Source organism: Microcaecilia unicolor, chromosome 3 (assembly GCF_901765095.1).
Source record: "Microcaecilia unicolor chromosome 3, aMicUni1.1, whole genome shotgun sequence".
NCBI lineage: Eukaryota > Metazoa > Chordata > Amphibia > Gymnophiona > Siphonopidae > Microcaecilia > Microcaecilia unicolor.
The window spans coordinates 324,383,776-324,402,230 of NC_044033.1; the positions used below are offsets into that span (position 1 = coordinate 324,383,776).

Sequence of the window (18,455 nt, forward strand, 5' to 3'; positions counted from 1 at the left end):
GTTCAGTGGGGCATTGAGCCACCTCAGTTTTAAATTACAGTCTGCTTTAACACTGAATACATGCACAACATGCTCCAGGAGGGGGAGGCTGGGAGCGCTATTCACAGAAAATTGAAGGCTTCTTGAGTCAGTAATCTTCTTTCAGAGAGTAATAATTTTCATCTAAAATTTCTTGACCCAAACAAAGGAAAATAAGATAATTCAGCTATGCTACATCATCATGAGAGAAATATAAAAGGGGAAATGCCCCTCTCACCCTCCCTCCTTCTAAAAACGAGCAGATTTTAATTCTTAGGTGTTATCTGGGTTTACAATTTGTTTTTTTCAATTTAACTTACCTGCTGAACACCCATTTCAAGCTAAAGAGCAAAACAAAACAAATAAGTAGAGATTACAATTGCTTTCATTTACTGTTAGGGGATTTATAAGCTATTGGCAACATTTTACTTTCCTGAACCCACAACTCTTTCCTGACCTTTCAAAGCTTGTGTGTTTTTCAATGGTACTACTTTAGTTTTTAGTGTCTTCATTTGCAAAATAAGATTTATGTCCATCATTACTGCTGATAGTTTTCCACATTTTGTCCTCTACTCTTCCTCTACTTAGCATACACACTAATCTTGTCATTTACTCACTTCTGCTCAACCATCAAATGCAAGCAAGTTGTTTCTATGGACTAACTGTAGGCAGATACACAAAATGTTGGTTGAATCATCCCACCCCATGTCCAGTGAATGATCTTTTAAATAGTAACACAACCCTGTTTCTCCACAATAAACACTCTATCAAACTGTTTTAATCAATAATCCAAAAACTGACTTTAGTCTCTTTATCATGTATGGTCAGGCATGTCATACAGTGTTCATAGTAACATAGTAAGCAACGGCAGATAAAGACGTGAATGATCCCGTCCAGTCTGCCCAACAGTCACACTCATTATCGATTCATGATCAAACCAACAATGAACGTGATATTATATACTTGGATCTGGTGTTTCTGGGACATTTTTATTTTATTTTTGTTACATTTGTACCCTGCGCTTTTTCCCACTCATGGCAGGCTCAATGCGGCAGGCAATGGAGGGTTAAGTGACTTGCGCAGAGTCACAAGGAGCTGCCTGTGCCGGGAATCGAACTCAGTTCCTCAGGACCAAAGTCCACCACCCTAACCACTAGGCCACTCCTCCACCTAGAAGTCCACCTGGCTCTGTCCTTATGTTCCAAACACTGGAGGTTGCCGTCAAAGCCCACTCCAGCCTATCTGACTCCATCTTGTCATTTGCGGGACCCAGACCGTAAAAGTCTGCCCAGCACTGTCCTCAGATCCAGTTACTGAAGTTGCCATTGAAGCCCTTTCCAGCCCATCCTAAACTGGATTGCCATATACAGAACAGACCTAAAAATGTCTACCTGGCACCAACCTTAGCTCTTCACAGCCAGAGTCTCCATCTAAACGTCAGTCACACATCCACACACATGCAGCCATTTAAGCTGTTTTCTTTTTATACCATCCATTTTCTGATTAGACATCCTCTATGTTTATCCCACACCTTTTTGAATTCTGTCACCATTTTTGTCTCTACCACCTCCCTCAGGAGGGCAACCAGTCATCGACCACCCTCTCCATGAAAAAGAATTTCCTGACATTACTCCTAAGTCTACCAGAATTTGATTTCTCTTTACACCAGTGAAACAAATCTATCTTAGGTCTAGAACTATGTAGATCTTTAGCAAATTGATTCCGTGAAGCTACACAGCCTCTACTGTATTGTACTCAGCACGGGGCATGTTAACTCACTCGTTCTTTATCTGCATGTTATATCATTTTTAAACTTTCAAGATCTCTAAATTCTAAATAGCATGAAAAAATCAGTCCCTCTGATGCCACAGCCATATTTCTTCTCACCTTTTCCACCCAACAACTGCACAAACTTCTGAACTCCCTCACCCATAGACAGAACAAGCACCATCATTATATAGACAATATGACTCCCATTCAAGAAAAATAGTTTACTGCAGGCTATTACCAGCCTGACTTGAGAACCAGGGAGCTTTTGCCTTTTAAACCTTTCACTGATCACAGGTCTCTTGGGTTCTGTATTGTTAATCCCAAATTACACATGAGAAATCTACTCTAAAGCTGTTCTCTAGCCATTTTCCTCCAGATTCTTTTCTCCTTTTTAATAAGTAACAGCCTCCATTTATTACTTCCTTCCCTTTTCACAGCACAAACACTGAAAACTACTTAAAAGCCTGATATTTCCTCTTAATTGCAACCCAAACAAAAAGCACTATAAACACTGTTCCATGCCACGTTTCACCGGAATGCTTAGTGATTTCACATGGGCATTCTGCAGAGCACTGCATTTAAGGAGAGGGGGTGTTAAAACCAAACCAGACTAGCTATCTAAAGGAAGTTAGAAAACAGTATTTTGCTTGCAATAGCTTCTTGCAAACCCCGATTACACACTCATCTTTTTTGACCTCTACAGGAACATTTGTACTAGAACATTTCCCTATAATGTAGAAAAGGGCAAAGGGAAGATGAACTGCTTAGCTGGGTCCACTAGCAATGGTACAACATACAGCTCTCTCAGCAGACTCAATACACACCACATACCCCATTGTACAGCTGTGTGTACTGTGTACAATTCTGTTCCAGGGTAGAGCACATCTGCCACATTAATAAATCCTGCTAAGTTAGTTGCCTTCACCACATCCTCTGGCAACAGATTCCATAGCTTAATTATGTGTTATGTGGAACAAAAACCTGCTAGTGCTTTCAAACTATGAAAGCATACTGTAAATAAAAAGTAACTTTTCTATTTCGCTTTTACAGTGTGTACACATGCTTTTTTTTTTTTTTTTGCCTTCAGTGGAGCAATTTGTAGGTTTCCGTGTTAAGCCAACAGAAATTGGTGGCACACCATAGACTGCCACCTGATTAGAGTTGCCAGCACATATATATTTACTTACCTATCTCTCCATCATTTAATGAATGGAACTTGCACAGAATCTACCTGGACACAGAGGCTTGCATATTTCAGCCATCATGCATGCATGCCTCTGTGTCCAGGTTCCATTCATTAAATGATGGAGAGGTAGGTTAGTAAATATATATGTGCTGGCAACTCTAATCAGGTGGCAGTTTATGATGTGCCACCAATTTCTGAAGGCTTAACACGGAAGCCTACAAATTGCTCCACTGAAGGCAAAAGAACACAAAAGCACGTATACACACTGTAAAAGCAAAACAGAAAAGTTACTTTTTATTTACAGTATGCTTTCAAGCACTAGCAGGTTTTTTTGTTCCACATAACACATAATTAAGCTACGGAATCTGTTGCCAGAGGATGTGGTGAAGGCAACTAACTTAGCAGGATTTATTACATTACAATATTTGATTACACACCTCACCAAAGGGAGTTCAAGGCAAGTTACAAAAAAAAAAAAAGGATTTCACACTTCCATATAGCTTAAGTTACCACTATCCCTAAAACCACTGTAAAATATCTTTCAAAAAAAGCTGTTTCTTAGATGACCCATAGCAATGTAACTGATATAAATGGAGTGGATTCAAATTCCATAATCTAGGATCCAAACATCAAAAAAAACTCTTAAGTCAAAAAGGTTTGGAGAGGTCCTAGAGAGAAGCCCATAAAATATTAGAAGCTATGTAAACTTGGGAGAGCCGCTGCTTATCCCTGGAAGTGAGCTAACACTCATCAAGTAACTACTATTTATTTCTCCTCATCATACAGGACATTTTTATTATAAACACTTATTGAATATACATTTTTAAATAAACCATTGTTAAAATATCTATCTTTCCTCACTATCTCATACACATCATTCATATCAACCACATTCTCACAGGGACTAATACCCGCTACAAGTTTTTGCAATGTCTGCACAATTCAATCTAAAGTTTACGTTAATATGATGACTATGAATCTCCCAAATCACTAAGTACTACACTCATTTAACATGCAGTTGTAACCTTCATCTTCACTTAATGTCATTTATATGGTCACAATTGACCGCAACCTCACCCTTGAGAACCAAGTAAACTCCGTAATAAAGAAAATGTTCTACTCAATGTGGAAACTCAAACGACTAAAACCTTAATTCCCGAGAGAAATTTTTCAAAACCTAATACAACCAATGGTCCTAAAGCCATGCAGATTACTACAACGGAATCTATGCGGGATGCAAAGAACAACTCACGAAAAAATCTCCAGACCGCCCAAAACACAGCAGCCAGGTTGATATTTGGTAAAACACGATTCGAAAGTGCTAAACCCTTCCTTGAAAAGCTGCACTGGCTCCCAATCAAAGAACGGATCATCTTCAAAATTTGCACTTTGGTCTACAAAATTATCTACGGAATAGTCCCAGGATACATGACAGACCTCATAGATCTACCAACCAGAAACAGAATCGGATCATCACGATCATACCTTAACCTACATTACCCAAATTGTAAAGGACTTAAATACAAAACAACTTATGCATCCTGCTTCTCCTACATAAGCGCACAACTATGGAATGGCCTCCAAAAAGCTGTGAAAACAATCCATGACCACCTAAACTTCAAGAAATCACTAAAAACCAACCTCTTCAAAAAGGCTTACCCCGCTGAACCACCATAAATCCCCAAGCCCAGCAACACAACCAATGATCGTAATGGACAACATACAACCTCCATTCCCTTCGACCCTCATGATGCCTGATACATATCTACCTCATCCGACCACATTATAACCTTGTATTTGTTATCAACCGACTTGGCGATCACCTTGACAGCACTATGTAAGCCACACTGAGCTTGCAAATAGGTGGGAAAATGTGGGGTACAAATGTAACAAATAAATAAATAAATATTATTCTATTATAATAAAAATGTTCTGTATGATGAGGAGAAATAAATAGTTACTTGAGATGAGATATACATTTGTTATAACTAGATTGGAAAAAAGTTGCTCAAATATGGTGGAAATGAGCTATGAGATATATTCTGCATGTGACCGAGTGGATTCTGGTCCTTGAAAGCACATGTCTCAATAAATTGGTTGGTTTGTAAGGTGTCAACTGTCTCTATCATTTTAGATATCTACCATTATTGAAGACAAGATGTAGGGCTCAAAGGACCTTTGACTCAGCATGATTTTATCAATGTTCTTATCTTGACAGGTACTCTGCAGCTAAGTATTTAAAAAATATCTGCTAGACTTTCTTGAAACTCTAGTTTAAGATAATATCTGAGTGGCTTGTCCATCACATCAAGGACAATGTGGGAAAAAGCCAACAACACAGACCACTCCTACTGCTGGGAGTAAAATGGAGGGACCTCACAAATAAAGGAAGAGATTATTATACCAGTTCCATAATCAATTTTTTAAGAAATGCAATGGCCAACCAGGGAAGTATTTGCATTTGCCTGGTTACAAAATGTGTACTTTAAAAAAACAACAACAAAAAAACCTGAAGTGGTACCAAACTCTAAAATATTTTCAAATGAACAATGGCATTTACAAATGAATGAAGAATGATCAAAGCTTTCACAAACCAGACACAATAACAGACCAGCTTAAGTACTGAACTCCAAATACCATGTTTCTGTTAAAATATAAAGGTAACCACTGGTTTTAGATGCAAAATCAATATGAAGAGGGAATATGAGAGATGTTTATATTTATATTATGAATTTTGTTTATAAGAAAGCCAAGAAATTAATTTACCTGGAAAAATACGATATACAACTAAAGAACTAAATAAACAAAATCCAATCTACCTCATAATATAAAGTGCTTGTTATAACATCAAATCCATCATAAAGAGGATACAGAAAAAAAACTTACTTTAAAATACTATATAGGTAGAAAAACAAACTATTTATATGATAATGTGAAAGCCTTAAGTCATGAAATCACCAAGCAGGACAGTGTTTATTTTAACAGATACCATTACCACAATTAAGGATGTAACCCACCAGATATCATAGCTGTACTTTCTTCCAAGAAATTACAGATTTTACAGGAAACTTGAAGAAATTGACCCTTAAGTAAACAACCCAGGCGCATAAAGAGATCAATTAGTTCTTCTTTCCCTGGAGCATTCTTACATACTCTCACCTGTTAATCGTAATATAACATATCTTGATTCCTAAAATAAAGCTTCAAGGGTCCAGTTTCTACCATGCTCCAACATAAGCACACTAATAATGTAGCCTTGATTATCATAGACATCCTCATGTCTGTTCTAATATTTTAATTTTTCAGACATCTCACTATTCTGACAAGCAGTTTCAGGTTTTTATACAGAAAAACCAGTTGTGACTACTTGCTCCACCTCTCTGATACTGCAGGAAGTTCATTGCCATCCAACAGCAAGATGAGGGACAAAATACCATCACACAAATAAACAGAGAATGCAATAATGTCCTCTGTCCATTACTACACGTGTCACAAAGACAGCTACCTTTCCTTAATTTAAACTCAAGAAGGCAACAAAAATACTTTGACATAAAAAAAGAAGATGAACTTTAAACACTTAATTTAGTAGGATAAGATATTCCGCTTAGTCATAAGCAACAAGGACATCAAAAAAATGCATTGTATAATTTTTAAAAAGAGAAAATGTATACTTCAACATTACCCAAAAATGACCAAAAACAACACTGTGATAAAAATATTCAATCGTTGTTAGAGGAACGAACATGAAAACTGCTGGGTTCAGTTCTCAACTAGTTTTTGAAGTTTTTACCCATAGAACTTAATGCAATGCCAAAATAAACTATCAGAACTCTGGGTTCCCTCTCTTTCTAATTCTGCTCAATGTATACATGAGAGCTTTTGGCACTGAATTATCTTAGACATTACATATTATTGTTACACAGATATCCTCTCATTAATTCCTTTCCTTGTGAGAGCAGTTTCAGCGTACTCTGATCTGAACGTTTTTTTTTCCCATTGTAAAGAAGCAAATGCAGACAGAACCTACAACTTAAAAAGGCAAATCTCCTCTGGGTAGAGATAAGTTGTCCCCTGTTGAGGGATTTTTCATGTTGTGCATTGTCCTCAACTCAGCTTTAACATGGAGGCCCAAGCTGGAATCCTAGCTAAAAATATTTTTGGGCACTTCCAAAAAGTAAACTTGCACATCTCAGAACACTTGTCAAAATGATTTGAGGTGGTAATTGGGAGCATGTGACACTTTCATGTTAGAGCTCTATTTAAGTTATTATGCTTACTTTTAAAAAATGATTCATGGTCTAGCCATTGTTTATATGCTGGGTTTGATCTTATTGGATTCAACTGCTCTGCTTACTATATCAGTGCTGACTAGGAAACTTTGTCTTCCGTCTTCAAAAAAATTTACCTGTAAAAATACCTTTAAAAAAGGTATCACTTATCAAGGTCTGAAACATTTGAATGAGCTGCCTGATTACATAGATAAATCTGTTGTATAGAAAACATGGCTTTTTCAAAACAACTATAGTTAATGGGACTTTATCATGGATTATGTTTGGCTTGGGAGAGTGCATTATACAGTACGGTTTTGTATTTTTAGATGCTGGGTTAAGTAACATCATGGTTATTTTAATTATGTAGGTTTAGTTATTTTTTATGATTTTTAATATTTTGATAATCCACCTTGAACTACTGTTGGTTAAGAGGAAAATAAGTAATAAAAGTAGGAATCAATAACATACATCCACGACTAGAATGAAAAAGTCAATATTTTTTCCGGCTTGCATAGGAGATTTAATCATTATAATAAGATCCCTTTATCAAAGCACTGTCAATACTATACATCCACTAACATTTACTACCTGACAATACAGCAAGTGCTGTCATACCATAAGTTATATAATACAAGATTTTTCAATGATCATGATGGAACAAATATTCAGAAATCAGGTTCCCTTCAAGACTTTCCAGATCTCAATTTTAGATATTTGATCTGATTACTATTCATTTAATTTACTTACTGGTAAGCTGGAAGGTCTCTCCTGTTGTATTAGATTCAAGTCTTCATGATTTGGCTTCCCTGAAGTCATAGGAGGTTGAGACCGGGCTCCATAGCCTTCTTGAGACATATCCTATAGAAAACAAATGTAGAACACATTTAGCTATTCAGCATTATGGGGATTATAACTTGCCTTACTTAAAATTATAGAACACAATTGTTATGTATTTCAGGCTCTCAATATTTTACACCTAGGGCCAGCTCAGTAGCAACTGCTGTACACAGCTATGCAGAAGAGAAAAGATCAGCTCCTGGGCTGGGCTAACAGAGTCATATTAGCTTGACTTAGAGTGAGCCAGGATTTATAGCCCTGGAAGAAGTGTTACTACAGTGGCTGATACAAGCTATAGGTATAAAGTCCCCAGTAGTTATGAATTAAGTGCTCATGGCACTGTAATCCCATATTCTGATTTTCTTTTTGTAACGCTTCTTGAGAACTCAATGAAAAAGCATCTAAAAATGAAATAAAATGAATAAATGCAGATTCTGACTGAAGGGGATAGATACTAAGCTTTGGTAAAAAAGAAAAATGTTTTTTTGCATGACACACTAACCTGCAGTATTAATTCCCACGATAAAGAACATTGCAGGTTCCTAGCTGCAATAATACAAAGACAGCAAAAATGACTGTTTTTAAAAGGGCCAGGAGCCCACAAATGATTCCACTCGCAGCTGATTCCCCCCTTCCCCAACACCTACTGGGGGTCTCCCTAGTGTCTAGCAGGAGGGGGGGTAAAACAATCTCCAGTTGTTCCTGCCCTGGAGCCTGGCAAGTTCAAAATGGTACCAGTTAACCCCTAGTAGTTCCCTGTATTGCTGCTAAGGGTCAAGTTGCAAAATAAGGGCTATTGGTAGGAGTTGATTAGCACGTTTTGAAGCCAGGAGCTTATGGAGCAACTGAGCATCACTCCTCCTCCTCCAAAACAGACAACAGGGTGCCGGGGTGAGGGGAGGGATTGGGAGGTGGAGCATCAGACCATGTTTTAACTTGGGGGGGGGGGGGGGGGGGGAATAATGCCAGGTCAAAGTTGGTGTTCTCTTTCCACAAATAATGCAGTTGCAAGATTAAACACAATCTGTGTATTCAGTTTGCATAATAATGAGATGCTTTGCACTTGCATCTCATTATCATTTAGCTCTCACTGCACTGCAAATATACTTGATAGGGGCAAAGTGTGAATGATTTTCCCATTTAACCTGCATTATTTGGCCAAAATCATGTATTATTTCCATAACATGTTAATAACTACCCCTCAAAATTTTACATTTTGAAAAGCAAATACACAATATAGTAAACGTATCAAAATTGACTTGTCTTGATATTTCTATATTCCAGATATTTTATAAACATGAAAAAAACAAGACTGCCTAAAGCTGGAATTAATCATTAAAAAGAAAAGATGAAACTTGTTCTTCTGAGCATCATCGGTACTAAACAACATCGTACTCAGTTGTGACCACACTAAGAACTGTATGCAGATCTGGTTGCACCACCTTTTTAAAGGAATTCACTCAAGGCGGAGTACAGCAAGAATAAGTCAAACATAAGCAATCGACAATACAACAGTAAAAATATTCAAATAACAATACAAAGTATCGCATATTATGCTGCATTACAATGTCAACACAATACACGATAAAACATTTTAATAGACAGCATAGAGTGTAAGCAAAGATGGAACATATAGCAAAGATACTTACCTACGTAGCAGGTATTCTCCGAGGCCAGCAGGCTGATTGTTCTCACATGTGGGTCAACGTCCGCGTTGGTCCAGGAAACGGCAATTTTTAAAGCAAAAAATACAAAAGTTTTGCCAGAGTCTTCTGGCGCGCGAATCGCACACACTGCACATGCGCAGAAAACTTCCCGCCCGTCGTGCGAGCGTGTCCCCTCAGTTAAATCAAAAAGCATACAAATAAACTAATAACAACTCCAAAGGGGAAGTGGGCGGGTTTGTGAGAACAATCAGCCTGCTTTCCTCGGAGAATACCTGCTACAGGTAAGTATCTTTGCTTTCTCCGAGGACAAGCAGGCTGCTTGTTCTCACACGTGGGGTATCCCTAGCATCCAGGCTCACTCAAAACAATGAACATTGGTCAATTGGGCCTTGCAACAGCGAGGACAGAACATGGATTGACCTGAAACTATAAACAACTGAGAGTGCAGCCTGGAACAGAACAAAAATGGGTCTAGGGGGGTGGAGTTGGATTCTAAACCCGAATAGATTCTGCAACACTGACTGCCCAAACCGACTGTCGCGTCAGGTATCCTGTTGAAAAGGCAGTAGTGAGATGTGAATGTGTGGATTGATGACCACGTTGCAGCCTTGCAAATCTCTTCAATGGAGGCTGACTAAGTGAGCCACTGACGCAGCCATGGCTCTAACATTTTGAGTCGTGACATGGCCCTCCAGAGTCAACACAGCTTGGGCATAAGTGAAGAAAATGCAATCTGCTAGCCAATTTGAGATTGTGCGTTTTCCGATGGTGACACCCTTCCTGTTGGGATCGAAAGAAACAAACAACTGGGCGGACTGTCTGAAGGGCTTTGTCCGCTCCACGTAAAAGGCCAGTGCTCTCTTGCAGTCCAAGGTGTGCAAACTGCTTTCGCCAGGGTGGGTATGAGGACGGGGAAAAAATGTTGGCAAGACAACTGACTGATTCAGATGAAACTCCGACACCACCTTAGGCAGGAACTTAGGGTGTGTGCGGAGGACTACTCTGTTATACTAAGGTGCATGTGCCACTACGGCCTGAAGCTCACTGACTCTACGAGCTGAAGTAACTGCCACCAAGAAAATGACCTTCCAGGTCAAGTACTTCAGATGGCAGGAATTCAGTGGCTCAAAAGGAGCTTTCATCAGCTGGGTGAGAACAACGTTGAGATCCCATGACACTGGTGGAGGTTTGAAAGGGGGCTTTGACAAAAGCAAACCTCTCATAAAGCAAATAACTAAAGGCTGTCCAGAGACAGACTTACCTTCTACACGCCAATGATAAGCACTAATTGCACTAAGGTGAACCCTTACAGAGTTGGTCTTGAGACCAGACTCTGACAAGTGTAGAAGGTATTGAAGCAGGGTTTGTGTAGGACAAGAAAGAGGATCTAGGGCCTTGCTGTCATACCAGATGGCAAACCTCCTCCATTTGAAAGAGTAACACCTCTTCGTGGAATCTTTCCTGGATGCAAGACTCGGGAGACAACCTCTGAAAGACCCAAAGAGGCGAATTCTAAGCTCTCAACATCCAGGCCGTGAGAGCCAGAGACTAGAGGTTGGGATGTAGAAGTGACCCCTCGTTCTGGGTGATGAGGGTTGGAAAACACTCCAATCTCCATGGTTCCTCAGAGAACAACTCCAGAAGAAGAGGGAACCAAATCTGGCATGGCTAGAAGGGAGCAATGAAAATCATGGTTCCCCGGTCTTGCTTGCCAGAGGTATGGGAGGATATGCATACAGAAGGCCTGTTTCCCAATGTAGGAGAAAAGCATTTGACGCTAGTCTGTCAATGGCCTGAAGCCTGGAACAGAACTGAGGGACCTTGTGATTGATCTGAGTGGCAAAAAGATCCACCGAGGGGGTGCCCCACGCTCGAAAGATCTTGCGTGTTACGCCTATGTTCAGTGACCACTCGTGAGGTTGCATTACCCTGCTCAGTCTGTCGGGCAGACTCTTGTTTACTCCTGCCAGATAAATGGCTTGAAGAAACATGCCATGAAGGCGCACCCAAAGCCACATCTGAATGGCTTGCTGACACAGAGGGTGAGATCCGGTGCCCCCCTGCTTGTTGGTATAATACATAGCAGCCTGATTGTCTGTCTGAATCAGAATGAGTTGATTCTACAGCCGATCTATGAAAGCCTTTAGAGCGTTCCAGATCGCTCGCAATTCCAGGAGGTTGATCTGAAGACTTTTCCTGAAAGGACCAGGCTCCTTGAGTGTGAAGCCCATCTACATGAGCTCCCCATCCCAGGAGGGATGCAGCCGTTGTCAGCACTTTTTGTGGCCGAAGAATTTGGAATGGACATCCCAAGGTCAAATTGGATTGAATCGTTCACCACTGAAGAGAACTCCAGAAGTCTGTGGACAGCTGGATCACATCCTCTAGATCCCTTGCAGCTTGATACCACTGGGAAGCTAGGGTCCATTGAGCTGATCTCATATGTAGATGTGCCATGGGAGTTACATGAATTGTGGAGGCCATGTGCCCAAGAGGTCTCAACATCTGCTGAGCCGTGATCTGTTGAGATGCTCGAACTATGGACCCCAGGGACAGGAGGTTGTCTGCCCTTGCCTCGGGAAGATAAGCACGAGCTGTCTTTGTGTTCAACAGCGCTCCAATGAATTCCAACTTTTGAACTGGGGTGAGATGGGACTTGGAGTAATTGATCACGAACCCCAGTAGCTCTAGCACCTGAATAGTCATTCGCATGGACTGTAGAGCGCCTGCCTCCGAGGTGCTCTTCACCAACCAATCGTCGAGATACCGCTAGGCAATTTATAAGTACTCTGGGCGCAGATGCAAGATTAAAAGGCAATACGTGGTACTGAAAGTGCTGCGTTCCTAGCCGAAATTGAAGATACCTCCTGTAAGCTGGAGGTATTGAGATGTGTGTGTAAGCATCCTTTAAGTCCAGAGAGCATAGCAAATCATTCTCTTCAAACATGGGAAGAAGGGTGCCCAGGGAAACTATCCTGAACTTTTCTCTGACAAGGAATTTGTTGAGGGCCCATAGGTCTAGGATGGGACACATCCCCCGTCTTTTTCTGCACAAGGAAGTACCTGGAATAGAATCCCAGCCCTTCTTCCCCTGGTGGAACGGGTTTGTCCGCTTGGGCGGAGAGTTCCTCTGCAAGTACCTGTTTGTGCTGGGAGCTGTTCGAATGAGCTCCCGGTGGGCAATTTAGAGGTTTGGATTCCAGATTGAGGGTGTATCCTAACTGGACAATTTGAAGAACCCATCGGTCAGAGGTTATGAGAGGCCACCTTTGGTGAAAAAATATCAACCTCCCCCCAACCGGCAAGTTGTCCGGAACGGACACTTTTACTGAGGCTATGCTTAACTGGAGCCAGTCAAAAGCCCGTCCCTTGCTTTTGCTGGGGAGCAACAGGGGCCTTAGATGCACGCTGTTCACGAGAACGAGCACGCTGGGGCTGAGCCTGGGCAGGCTGCCAAGAAGCAGAAATGTACCTACGCCTAGCATAGGAATAGGAAGCACTACTCTTCCCCCAAGAAAACCTCCTAGATGAGGAGGTAGTAGCAGAAGATGCCCGGTGGGAGAGAGGATCCATAGCATCATTATGCTTCTTGATCTGATCAACAAGATCCTCTACTTTCTCACCAAAAAGGTTGTCCCCCTGGCAAGGAACATCCGCCATTCGCTGCTGGACCGAATGATCCAGGTCAGAGACACACAGCCATGAGAGTCTGCGCATCACTATACCTTGAGCAGCAATCCTAGATGGTACATCAAAAGTGTCAAATGTAGCCCTGGCAAGGAATTTTCGACACGCCTTCTGCTGCCTAACATCCTGGCGAAAAGGCTCTGCTTGCTTCAGCGGGAGTGCATCAACCAAGTTAGACAGTTGCCTCACTGAGTTCCGCAAGTGTACGCTCGTGAAGAGCTGGTATGATTGAATTTTGGCGGCGAGCATAGCAGCCTGATACGTCTTCCTCCCAAAAGAGTCAAGAGTCTTAGCTTCTCTGCCTGGGGGCACCGAAGCATAGTCTGTAGTACTCCTGGCTCTCTTGAGGGCGGAGTCCACCATCATAGAATCAGCTTTCTTCGGGATTATGGGGCCAGACAGAGGGACCGACCAGTTCCGCATAAGGACTTCCTTCAGTGCCTTATGTAGAGGAACTGTTACAGCCTCTTTAGGTGGAGAAAAATAGTCCAGGACCTTGAGCATCTCAGCCCTGGGCTCATCCTCAACCTCCACAGGGAAGGGAATAGCCATAGCCATTTCCCGGACAACAAAAGGAAAAGGATAGACTCTCCGGTGGAGATAGTCTCCTCTCTATTGGAGGGAAAGGTTCAGAGGCAATCCAGAAGAAAAATACCTGGGATCTTCCTCTGACTCCCATGAACGCTCCTGATCAGTATTGAATAAAACCTCTCAAGGTAGTCAGAGACTGAGCCTGCCTCGACGCCAAGCAGCGATGTCCTCAATGGCAATGTCGAGAGGCTGACGCCTGCTCAGACTGCAGTGAAGCTTCCTCCACCGACGTCGAAGGTGAGCCGAACTCAGCTGATGCCGTAGGCAGCACCGGGGTCGGAGACCTCACCGCAGGAGAAGGGTCAGACACCGCTGCAGCAGACGGTACGGAAGGTGCAAGCACCCCTGACAATGAAGCTGACTGACGTAGCAGTCTTTCCAGAAGTTCTGGAAACAAGGCCCGGATGCACTCGTCGAGAGCCGCTATCGGAGAAGGCTACGGGGTCGGTGGAGCAGGCGGTGTCAGAATCTGTCGAGGCTCGGAAGCAGGTACCGGGCTGCTAGAAGACCGACACATCGGCACCTCCTGTATAGAGGGGGAGCAATCCTCTCGGCGCCGATGCTTCTCGGGTGTCGACTCTCTCGATGCCCCGGAGCTCCCGGTACTGTGAGTTGAAGGAGAACGATGACGGTGCTTCTTTGCCTTCGCTCGATGCCCGTCATCGACAATCCTCCGTACCGATGAGGAGGATGTGGAATCCTAACATCTCCCTGGGGCCGGGTTCGATGAAGGTTGGTCCCGGGTGGGTCTGCATAACAGGAGGCCTTGAGGCAGGAGGAGACCCACTCGACGCCTCACTGATCCCAGCGCAAGTTGGTTTCTCAGCAGCCATTACCTCTGCTCCCAACGTCGATGCTCCTCTCGATGTTGACGCCGCCGACCTCAGTACCGATGTTGATGTCAAAGGCCTGGACCGAGCCCCAAAAAGCTTTTCTCGTTGGGCTTCTCGAGATGCTTGGGTGCGTTTCTTCATACGAAGACACAGACTACAAGCGGCTGGGCTATGGTCGGGCCCAAGGCACAGGATACACCAGGCGTGGGTATTGGTACCTGAGATGGTCAGGTTGCACCGAGTACAACGTTTGAAGCCGCTGGGTGTCTTTGATGACATGGAAGGAAAAACGGCTTTGGTGAAATCAAAAGACACGATTGTGCCTTTGAAAAGAAAAAAGGGCACAGAAGAATGGGAAGAACCCGACCGCGTGGCCTAAAGCTGACCGCGTCAAAATAGGAAAACTTAAAAGAGGACTAAAACTAAGTAAAACTACGGGAATATTTTTTTTATATATATTGGGTCGTACATAAATAAAAAGAAAAATAGAAAAAACAATGAAAAAGTCGTCAGACTCTGTTCCTGGGCCAAAACGAGGAGAACAAGACCTCGTCGCAGACAAAAAAGAACTTTGGGGGACACGTTCACGCGATGGGCAGGACATTGTCCGCGCAATTCGCGCACCAGAAGACTCTGGCAAAACTTTTGTATTTTTTTGCTTAAAAAAATTGCCGATTCCTGGACTAACGCGGACGTCGACCCACATGACCTGCTTCCTGAAGTAGAGATAGTCTTGTATTAAGCAAAACCTTTCCAGGAGCACATTCCAAAGTGTCGCAGCTACTCTGAGGAAGACTCGCTGATGGGTATCATATCGTGTGATGTCCCTAACATGTAGTTAGGGATACTTTTTGGGAGGACCTTAGTGACCTGGATGTTATTCAAGAACCCTGGGCCATTTCCTTTAAGGGCCTTGAAGATCAGACATAGAGTTTTAAATTTAGTCCTGTATTGTACCAGTAAGCAGTGAAGTTTTTGCAAAAATGGTGTGATGTGGTCACATCACTTACAACATTCTATTAGTCTTGCTGCAGCATCCTGAATCAATTGGAACTGGTGTAGACCCTTTGTAGTCAGACCAGTGTAGAGTGCATTACAGTAATCCAGTCTAGATGTTATCATGGCTTGCAAAACTTTGACAAGACTTGCCTTCTCAATGTAAGGAGAGAGGCAGTATAGTTGTGATAGAAGCAGCTCCTGAAGGTTGCTTAGATTTGGAGGCTCACAGTAAGCGCTGAATCTAGCTAAGTTTTCTGACTTGTGATTTGAGGGGGTCAAAATTCCCAAGAAATTCTGTCATATATGTGTCCACTTGTGTTGGGACCTATAGAAGCTCAGTTTTACTTGGATTCAGGCAAAGTTTGCTGTTTTTAGCCCATTCTTGAATTGATGTTAGACAGGTCGTGAGTTTATTTAAGGCCATGGGTAATGACAGAAGAGGAGGAATGGCTCCCTTATGAAAAAAGTTAAACAAGTTATGACTCATCAGGACCAAAAAACAGGGGACAATGATCAAAGTTTATAAAATCATGAGCGGAGTGTAACAGGTAAGTAACAGTCAGCTATTTTCTCCTTCAAATAATAGCAGGACTAGGAGAAATTCAACAAAATTAATGGAAGTAAATTAAAAACAAATTTGAGAAAATATTTTTTTCATTAAATGTACATCAAGCTCTGAAATTTGTTGCCAGAGAAAGCAGTCAAGGCATCATTTTATTTAATTTCTATGTGGATGGTATCCTTCTTCTCTTTCCCACAGATCCGTATAATCCGAATTTCTGGCCACTTCAGGCCTGTCTTGCGCAAATTTCAGATTGGCTAGTCTCTCATAAATTAGTACTAATAAAGAAAACAAGCAGTTGCATGTTCGTTTCCTGGGGGCCTATCTGTTAGTTCTCTTTCCTTGAATCTTTTTGACGCCCCTATCGTTACAGCACCCCTGGAAGGAGGCATCTGACATAGCTGGGTTAAAAAGGAATTTGGACAAGCTCTTACATATGTCCATAAAAAATGATTAACTAGATGGACATAGAAAGGCCATCACTTAACCCTGGGGTGTACAGCAAGAAATGATTCTGCTCAGTACTTAGCAGTGATCTGATGCAGGCATGCTCTTAATACCAAACCGGGTAGAAGATGCCAGAACACAGTCTTTGGGATTCCTATTTCTCTTAGCAAATCACAAGATTTCTGAATTCAGGCCCCTCCCCACCCCTCTTTTCTTCTGTTTTAACTAAATGAACTAGTGCCTATAAGCTACTTTAAAAAAATATATATTTTTCTAACCATGTTTTTAAACTTGAATTAAATTGCTTCCAAAGTTGTTCTTAACTTCTAAGTTGAAAATCAAAAGGTTTGGTTGTACCTCACAGGCATAGGTCATATTCCTCTCAACAATTCAAGCAAATAAAAAGATGTGAAGAGCAAAAAGTCTGCAGTGCTTAAAACCCAGTTCTTGGCAACAGCATGTTCACTTCATTAAGCCTTTTACAATCAGCATCCATATGGAGGACAGACTCCAAGAGAGAATTAAGAAGCTGGCTAACATGAGGTAAAACATACGGTATGAAAAAAATAAAATAAAAAAGATCTAGATATAGGACCAAAAGAGGATAATACAACCGAAAAACAGGCAGATGATAATCTTAAGGAAAGCAATAATAGTTTGAACAAACAATGAAGACCGCCGACTCATAAGGATATTCTAAGCAAAATCAAGGAACGTCTGAAAGCACTGCACTAAAATCTGGTTACCAGCAGAGGGTAACAATTAGGTGTACACATACCAAAGACTGATGGCTGAATGATTATTATTTGCCGTGAGCACAACCCTTTTGCCTGGATTTCCACTTGTCGCAGAGATCCCCCCGCTGTGGGAACCAGCAGGCGGCTGTGGATTAACAAGGAGCTTTAAAATCAACAAACCACACACAACCTCCATTCAGCAGCCCTCACTCAGCCCGTTGCAAAGGAACAAAAGTGTGCAGGATGGATTCATAAAAGGCAGACAAATGAGCAAAATCTGCTTTTCCTTATATTTATTTAAGCAGAGTTGGCACACATTATTCCTTATTCTTGCACAGGCAACTGAAACAAAAACCAGCTCAAGTAGGGAAAAGTAGCCACAAGCATGTTCACCATCGTAATGAATACAGAGAAAATCAGGGATCTCAATACAAGATCAAGCTATGGAAGGCTGACTCAGTCCATATTCCAAGGCAAACAAGACTTTAAACTAGTATGTACATCGCTTTGCTCATCAGTTAGAGCGAAAATATCAATAAAATCATAACTTTTACAGCAGTAGTATTAACTCCATTCTCACCAACATAACCTTCCATATATTTTGGGTCTATTTTAGCTTTTCTTTTATTACTAGTTTTTTTTTTTGTCCAACCATATTTTCTTATTTTTTTTCCACTTTTTTTTCAGGGGGGGGGGAAGATGGTAAGAGGTTCAGATATATTATGACCACACGTAACTGTAAAAAGAAACTCCTGGGGCAAGACCAGTGGAACTGCTGATTTCTGCCATGAGAACGATCTGGGTTGACTTTCTGAGCCAGAGCTCTGCTCCCTGGGTGGGGGAAGAAGAC

General features: G+C 41.7%; 1 protein-coding gene across 2 annotated transcripts in view; it reads right to left on the bottom strand.

Annotated features, from left to right (window-relative positions):
- LOC115466843 (AT-rich interactive domain-containing protein 1B-like) overlaps positions 1 to 18,455 on the bottom strand; it is a 1,026,314-nt gene that overhangs the window by 653,477 nt on the left and 354,382 nt on the right. For both annotated transcript variants that reach the window (XM_030198387.1, XM_030198389.1), the window contains exon 4: positions 7,993 to 8,103. In XM_030198387.1, the coding sequence (XP_030054247.1) occupies positions 7,993 to 8,103 (111 nt within the window). The remainder of the gene's footprint in view (positions 1 to 7,992; positions 8,104 to 18,455) is intronic.